Below are 8053 nucleotides of genomic sequence, written 5' to 3' on the forward strand. Positions count from 1 at the left end.
TAAATGCAGGCTTGGTGAGCAGAATATAATTCTTTAAAAACATTAAAATGTGTTACTGTTCAAAAACTTTTGAGTGGTAGTGTATGTAAGTATTTCTACAGTATAACCAGGTCACCTAACTACATTTTTCAACATTTTATATATAATTTATCCTCAAATTAAACATTTAGACATATATTTTGTTTTAACATGTGGTTGATTCTGTAATTGCAGGTATTTGGTGTCCAAAGACAATATTTTTCCTGCTTTTTTCAGATAGTTATAATTTTTATTTTTGAGTTACAATTTAAAACATAGTTAAAAAAAAGACAGAATTTACAGTCACACACAAGAAACAAATGCACATACATGACTCTCAGTTCTGTTACATACTTTTAACACTGTCTATAATGAATAACAAATTATTAAAATAATTCAAATAAAAAACTATTTGAAAAAAGGCACCATTGCACCTGCAATTATAATGTGTAATCATTATCAAGCATTAGCAAATCATTCAGACAAAAATCTGTTGTATAATTAATTTCCACGCTGACAACAAGAAAAAAAGCCCTGAGGTAACCCCAAACCTCAGGTTCCCAAATGTGTTCTAGTTAGAAAGATAACCGCTTCAGCTGTATACATTCTTCAAACGCCGGACGTCAAATTCGACATGTGCCGGGTCGCCTGGCAACACAAAAACCTCTTCAGCCAATCACAGGCTTCGCCTGGCGCATTGATACCAGCGAATAGAACGCCGTATGTTTTTGAATTCCATATAGAGCCATAGTCCATAGATGCCTTTTATTGCGGAGCTAAGCATGGGAGTAATGGTAAGTAAAACATAGACAGATTATAAATGATCTTATCTGTTAATTAAAATCCGTATCTTTTATGTGTGATGTGTGTGTCGATGGCAAGGCTTCAGAAAAATAGTGCGCAGTGGAGGTGCGGAGAATCAGGTTGTTTTGTAGGCAGTTATAAGAGAGGGCGCATGTGTGTGCTCTTCAGAACTCAAGCTCTGGCGTTTGACGACTAAACGGATGGATGGATGTGCTGGTGCCAAACCTTTTTTGACATCCACTACTTTGTGCCGACCACGTTGCTGAGCACTTCAGGTGGATTTACCGAGAACAGTAGGTGGACGTAATTCATGTTTATAACTTGATATAAACGCGTTGGGTATGTGTGATTCGGATGCAATCGGACGGTTCGCTTTAAAGTTTGCGTTTTGGATTAAATGCAGAGATAGTGTTTGGTTTGAACGCTGATTTCACGCAGTTTTGATCCGTCACGTGTGTTGTTTCAAACGATTGTTTTGTCATTTATACTTCCTTCTCCGATTAAACAACTTGGTTTTGAGTTTTTCAACCAATGTACCGTGTTTGGAACGTTGTACGTATGCTTTTATTTACTTAAATTGGCTGTTGATATAATAAAATATATATTGTCGAGAGTTTGCGTGCTGAACGCCATGTATTTTTGTCTAAAAGTCTAATGTGTAATTCTAGCATAATTGGGAAGCAATACAAAATGATTCCTACTTTTCCTGTATTATTCCAACATGATAACAAATACAGGTATTTTCTAACACTTTTATTTCCTAATAAGACAATGATTACCAACATGATATATCTCTAAGACATCAATGGGAATTAAAAAATATATATTTTTAACTTTTTTTAGTATTAAGACATTACCAAACAGTGTAAGTAGAGTTCTGATATTTTGTAGGTCTCAACAAATAAAATATTATCTTACTGATTGTTGTTTGTAATCTTGTTGTAAGTTAGCCTTTTAAATTCTTCCTCTGAATGTTTTAAAATTATGATAGGAATCCTCTACACGTTCTACATTCTGTATTAATGATATTCTGACAAGTTTTTTAAGCCATGAATGTAATTTGGTGAATCAAAGTGTTTTTTTTTTTTTTTTTTTTTTTCTTCTTCATGGGTAGTCATGTGGACTTAGATGAGGTGCAGCTGACTGAGTATCTTTCACTATAAATGCTTTAGTTTCTGTTTAGAGTTAGTTGGGCCTTCTGGAAAGCCTGCGATTCATTGTTAGCTTTTCTGTTATGGAGGAGTGATGAACCTGTTGGACTGTGTGTCTGTGTGTATAATCTTTAAGTACATGTTTTATTTAAGTTCAAGCTTCTTATCTAACTAAATATTAGCTCTAGATCATTTAAGAGATTTTTAAAGAATTGAGTCAGTGAAAATGTTTTTGCACTTATATTTTATCCCAGGAAACTGCATAGATGGCAAACATGGCCTCAGCCTCATCCAGCAGCGAAAGTGAGTCGCAAAGCGTGCTTACCTGGGAGCAAGTGAGCCGCTTGAACGACGTGCTGACGGAGGCCGTGCCAGTTCACGGACGTGGCAACTTTCCCACCCTGGAGGTCCGGCTTAAAGATATCGTACAGATGGTTCGCAACCGTCTAGAGCTGAGGGGCATTATGGTCAAAGATGTACGTTTGAACGGCTCCACCGCCAGCCACGTGCTGGTAAAGGACATTGGCTGGAGCTACAAAGACCTGGACGTCATCTTCAGAGTAGACCTTCCTCGGGAAGAGGAGTTCCAGCTCATCAAAGATGTGGTTCTGAGCACTTTGTTGGACTTTCTGCCAGAGGGGGTGAACAAGGAGAAGATCACTCCTATGACGCTGAAAGAGGCCTATGTTCAGAAGCTAGTTAAAGTGTACACCGAGCAGGACCGCTGGTCCCTCATCTCACTGTCAAACAACAACGGCCGCAATGTGGAACTTAAGTTTGTGGACTCGATCCGAAGGCAGTTTGAGTTCAGCGTGGACTCCTTCCAGATCATTTTGGACTCTGTGCTGTCATATTATGACTTCTCAGAAAACCCCATGTCTCGGCACTTCCACCCTACTGTGGTCGGGGAGAGCGTGTATGGCAACTTCGCCATGGCTCTGGACCACCTCAAGAATAAGGTCATCGCCACCAAGCGGCCGGAGGAGATCCGCGGAGGTGGTTTGCTCAAATACTGCAACCTCCTGGTGAGGGACTTTACGCCCACGGACGAAGATGAATTTAAGGCCCTGGAGCGCTACATGTGCTCGCGTTTCTTCATTGACTTTCCCGACATCGGCGAGCAACAGCGCAAACTGGAGGCTTACCTGCAAAGCCACTTTGTCGGTGAGGAGAAGAACAAGTACAACTACCTCATGATCCTGCGGCGGGTCGTGAATGAGAGCACCGTGTGTCTCATGGGACACGAGCGGCGCCAGACGCTTAACCTCATCTCCCTGATGGCGTTTCGGGTGCTCGCCGAGCAAAACGCCATACCTGATGCGTCCAGCGTCACCTGCTACTACCAGCCGGCTCCATACGTCAGAGACCTGAACTTCAACAACTACTATGTGGCCTCTTGTAACCAGTCCATTCCAACTTGGTTGCCTTGTAACTAAGACACAAAGATGCTTGTTCAACAACAAAATCCATGAGTTGGCCAGAAAGCCGGATATTTGGTCCTAAGGGATGTTTCCCTCTGTAGGCATAAAGGATATTTAAAATGACAAGTGTTTCCTTTCTCTTTTTTTTCTTTCTTTTTTTCTTTTAATTCCTTCTCTGCAGAGGTGCCAAGACATTTCTGACTCAAAGTGATATATTTTACTGATTTCTTTTCCTTTTTTTTTTTTTTTTTTTTTTTTTTTTACTTGATATTCTAAAGTTTCAGATTAGTTTGCTCTCATCTGTCGCTGACCTGAGAGATTAATTTTTTTTCCATATTGAAGAGAAACAATTCCCATAGTGCCTTAATATATTCTAACCTTAAAAATGAAGGAAATGCGTATTGGGACAAATATTTTTCCTGTGTGATACAAGATAAAAATGCCAAAAAAATAATAATAACGTTCTTAGAAATTTGGAGAGAAAAAAAGACAAAAAATTCAAAGAAAAACCAATGAAAAATGTGAGCACAGGTGAAATGATAGATATTTTAGGGCTAAATTTATCAGGAGTTCTTTGTTTTTTGGTACACTGGTGGGCAGCTAAATTCTTTTTGTTCTCGACTAGAAATGTGAACAGAATCATGTTAAAGTATTCAGAGCAATGCGCTTCAGTTTGCTGTGTGAATGCATACGGATGACTTGTATTCCACCTTACGTTTGTAAACTTGTTCGGTCTCACAAGTTACGCAACCGTGAGACTGAAATTGAATTTGGTTGCAGCATGTACAAAAAGACGCTTTGTCCTTTTCCCATAGAGCAGACAGAGCAGTCCGTTTTTATGAAGAAGATTAATGAAGATCCTCAGCTCTACCTTTCGTCTCTTTTTAAATGGGACAGAGAGGTCATGCTTGTCCATACAAGGCGCAGCTGTTGGACGATCTGTCCTCCAGAGCTTTTTGCGACCATTAGCAGACTTAGCTCTGCCGTGTGTAACAAGACCTCCGGCTAACAGCCTAACCAAGCCAAATGGTGTCACACAGCTCTAAAATTATCCCTTCCTGTACCTCTCGGGATGTGCCTTGAATGGACAGCATGCGGGGTGGAATTTCTAGTGGGGCAACTATCTTTCCTGTGCTTCTGACTAGCGTCACTGTAGATGAGGGGTGGGCGCTGGTATGTCACAAAGCCTTTTCTGGTAATTGAGGTCTGGGAGGGCTTGCCGTAGCTGAGGGGTATACCCGCGCTCATGCAAATGTCCGTGTGGATTCCTTTCCAGTTTTGGATCTAATCGATGTTGCTGCTCTTGATCTTTATTGGGCTTCGATGTCTCCTGTTTTGGTCCTTTGTCAATGAATTTGATGTAACGTTGCAATCGTCAATCATAGTTGGGTTAAGCCAGTTTGTACGTTAGACAGTATTAAATTATGTGAATGTCTATTCTTGTCCGTCTTCTCCCAGGCCCCCCGTCATGCCCACTTGTAGTTCCTCTTTCGTCCATTCAGAGAAGACTAGTGCTCTGCTAGCTCCTCTTACGTAATGGCCGACAGCTGCCCCCTGCCCCTCAGGTTTCCTTTTCGCCTCGCTCACGCGCCACGGCTGCTGCTGTTTCAGCTTGTACGAGCACATGCGCTAGATAATCACGAGAGCCACGTTCCTTCTCTTATCTCCGCTTGCAGACTTCTAGGGTCACACAGCCTCCCATTCAGTGGGTTACACCCCAAAGCGCATTGAGCTGGAATGGATTTTTACTCTTTTTGTGTTTTGGCCCCCACACTTTTTTTTCTCTTTTCACTATTTTTTGGGACATGCAGACTGTGGACCAATGTTTGAACCAGCATTACAGCACATACGTGCCTTTTTGAAAACCAATGTGAAGACCTTGTAGCTCATCCACTCTGGTTTCAGAGAAATTTGGTGCCGTAAATTTTTTTTTAAATTAAGTCCTTAAGTCTCATGTCACACCTTGCTTTTTCTAATTGTAGTTGTCTAGTCATTCCAGTTGTTCTGAGTCACGTCTTTTCTACATCACCCTCCTAACCAAAGCAAGTACGGTGCACTACACAGTGTTCTCAAAAAGGCCAAATTGTTTCAATACCCATGTCAATGAATGCACTTTACAGGCCTTGTCATACTCCAAAGCTAGTCATGCTCACAAGCTTCTTTTTTTGTTGTGGGGGGTGTCTCAGGGACATGATAAAGGGCTATAGTGTGTGTTCAGCCAACTTCCTGAAAAGTGAAACGCATTGTATTGTTAGGGAATTTAATGTACATCAAATGTTAGCTCATCAGGAACAAGTACTCTTGTTTCATAACTGGTTTTTCTTTTTTGTGTAGAAGATTGGTAGTGGTTGGCCAGCAGATTCTCACCTTAATCTGTCTTTTTTTTTTATTTTTATTTTTTTATTTTTTGGATCATGTGTGAAAAGAAACATGCCTTTGTTTTTTGTGCTTTTTTTATCTTGTCCAGATATGCTTCATATAGATGTGGTCTGGCGTGATGAGGCTTGGCTCGTTTCCTTTTTGGAGTCTGTGTATGAAGTATGTTTCTCAAAAGGGGAGTGTTAAAAGTGGGAAAACATGCTTTTGTGTTTGAGTTCGTATCTGTTCTTTTTTTATTTTCTTTGTCCCCTCTGTCAGCTGTAATTCCATATTCCCCAGTGTTACCCTTTCTTCAATAGACAAAGGTGTTGGAGCTTTTGTAACATGGCTCTGAATGCATCTGTAACTGTGTGTGCCGGGGAGGTTTATTGGATTTGGACATTCTTGTCTAAAGTCTTAATGATGATGATGATCGAGGCCTTTTTGAAGCCCTTTTGCAATGTTGCAAGATGAGTTGTGGATTTCAGTAGATTTTGTTTACGTTTTCTTGTGATTATTTGTCTTGTTTGTCTGTGAGGATGCTAATGATTGTGAGTTTAAAAAAAAAAAAAAAAGTGAAAAATGGAAAGTCGCACTATTATTTTGAAATAGTTCTGATGTCGGCGTGGTGATTTATGTAGATTCATTATGCCATTTTGTTTCTCAGCACTTTTACCTCACTATAATTTTCCTTTGGATGGAATTGAGAAAGTTGGAAAATGTGTATCAAGGGGGAAAATAAAGTATTGAAAGCCCATTCTTTTTTTTCATGTTCTTTCTTTGAAAATAAAAATGCAATAGATGTTTTCTATAAAACGGTGTATTCTTTTACTATAATTTAAACTAGTGACTACACTCTTAAATAAAGGTTCCAAAAGTACTTAAAAGAACCATTTTTTTTTTTTCTTAGTGTTTTGATAATCTAAAGAATATTTTTCCACTGTTAAGAACCTTTTGTGGAATAAAAAGGTTATTTGTGGAAACACTGTCAATAAAGAATCTTTATTTTTAAGAGTGCATGACAGTAGGTTTTCTATTTAAAATGGAGGGACTCTTCATCCCAGTGTTTTCTCGTAATGGTGGAGACTGATAGTTTCAAGTGTTTGAATGATCCGAGTTCACTGAGGTGTTTATTCCCAAGGGTTCTCTGGCCCCCTGTGGTGTTGGTCTCCGCTGCATTGCTCCACTGCCCTTAAAAGCACAAGTATGAATCAGCAGTCTCTGCTGCAGGCTTGAGCTGCTCTCTGTGGCTGATATAGATAGTACTGATCTATATCCATCACACTGGGCTAAAAATTCAGATGTTTAGTTTGCCTTTGCTTGTACATGAATTGGATTTATATGTATGCTAAATGACACTTGAAAATGTGGTAACACTACAGTAAGGTTCATTAGTTAACATGGGGAAAAAAAAACTTCATTTATTAATCTTAATTTCAGCATTTAACTATGCATGATTAAAATCAAATGTGCTTGTTAACATTAGGTAATGCACTGTAAATTACCATGAACACTGAATGACTGCATTTCCATTTAACAAAGATTAATAAATGCTGTAAATCTATTGTTCGTTGTTTTAGTTAATATGTTAACTAGCATTAACTAATGGAACCTTATTGTAAAGTGTTACTGAAAATGTTAAAAGCCTGTACATTGACCAATTATTCTTGACCGCAAGTTAACCATAATACAATGTCAGGATAAATGAAGACAAGAAGCTAGTCATAATGTAGCACAAGGAATTTTAGCTTTAAAATTTCTATCTAGTTGTGAAGGGAAATTCCCTGACTGGTTTTTGATTACAGATATTGTAACAGATCTACATGCTCACTATTAAATGCGTCAAACTTCCTTGTTAGTGTTTAATAGGACATTTAATTTGGGCACGACGACATTTAAAATAGTATAATTCATTAGTTAATTTAAAAACACATGTATCTGTTGTATATAATTAAAAAAAATCAAAGTAAAAAAAAATTGTAAGTGTGTGATGTATGTAGGCAAATCTATATATACATTCAATTGAAGTCAAAAGTTTACTTTTTTTTTTTTTTTTTTTTTTTTTTTTTTTTTTTGGTGATCGTTGTCCCTTGTTTGTCCTGAACAGTTAAACTGCCCACTGTTCTTTAGAAAAATTCTTTGGTTTTTCAGCATTTGTGTATTTGAACCCTTTCCAACAATAACTATACAATTGAGATCTGTCTTTTCACACTGAGGACAACTGATGGACTCATATGTAACTATTACAAAAGGTTAAATCATTTATTGATGCTCCAGAAGAGCAATGCAGTAAGAGCAGGG

General features: G+C 38.5%; 1 protein-coding gene across 1 annotated transcript; it reads left to right on the plus strand.

Moving 5' to 3' along the window:
- The first annotated feature begins 981 nt into the window (after positions 1-981).
- Positions 982-3511, plus strand: tent5c (terminal nucleotidyltransferase 5C). Its single transcript, XM_073845993.1, has 2 exons — positions 982-1115; positions 2228-3511. Exon 2 carries the CDS (start codon positions 2240-2242, stop codon positions 3407-3409), a length of 1170 nt encoding a protein of 389 aa, XP_073702094.1. The 5' UTR covers positions 982-1115; positions 2228-2239; the 3' UTR covers positions 3410-3511.
- Positions 3512-8053: the final 4542 nt, after the last annotated feature.

Source organism: Garra rufa, chromosome 8 (genome assembly GCF_049309525.1).
Source record: "Garra rufa chromosome 8, GarRuf1.0, whole genome shotgun sequence".
Classification (NCBI taxonomy): Eukaryota; Metazoa; Chordata; class Actinopteri; order Cypriniformes; family Cyprinidae; genus Garra; species Garra rufa.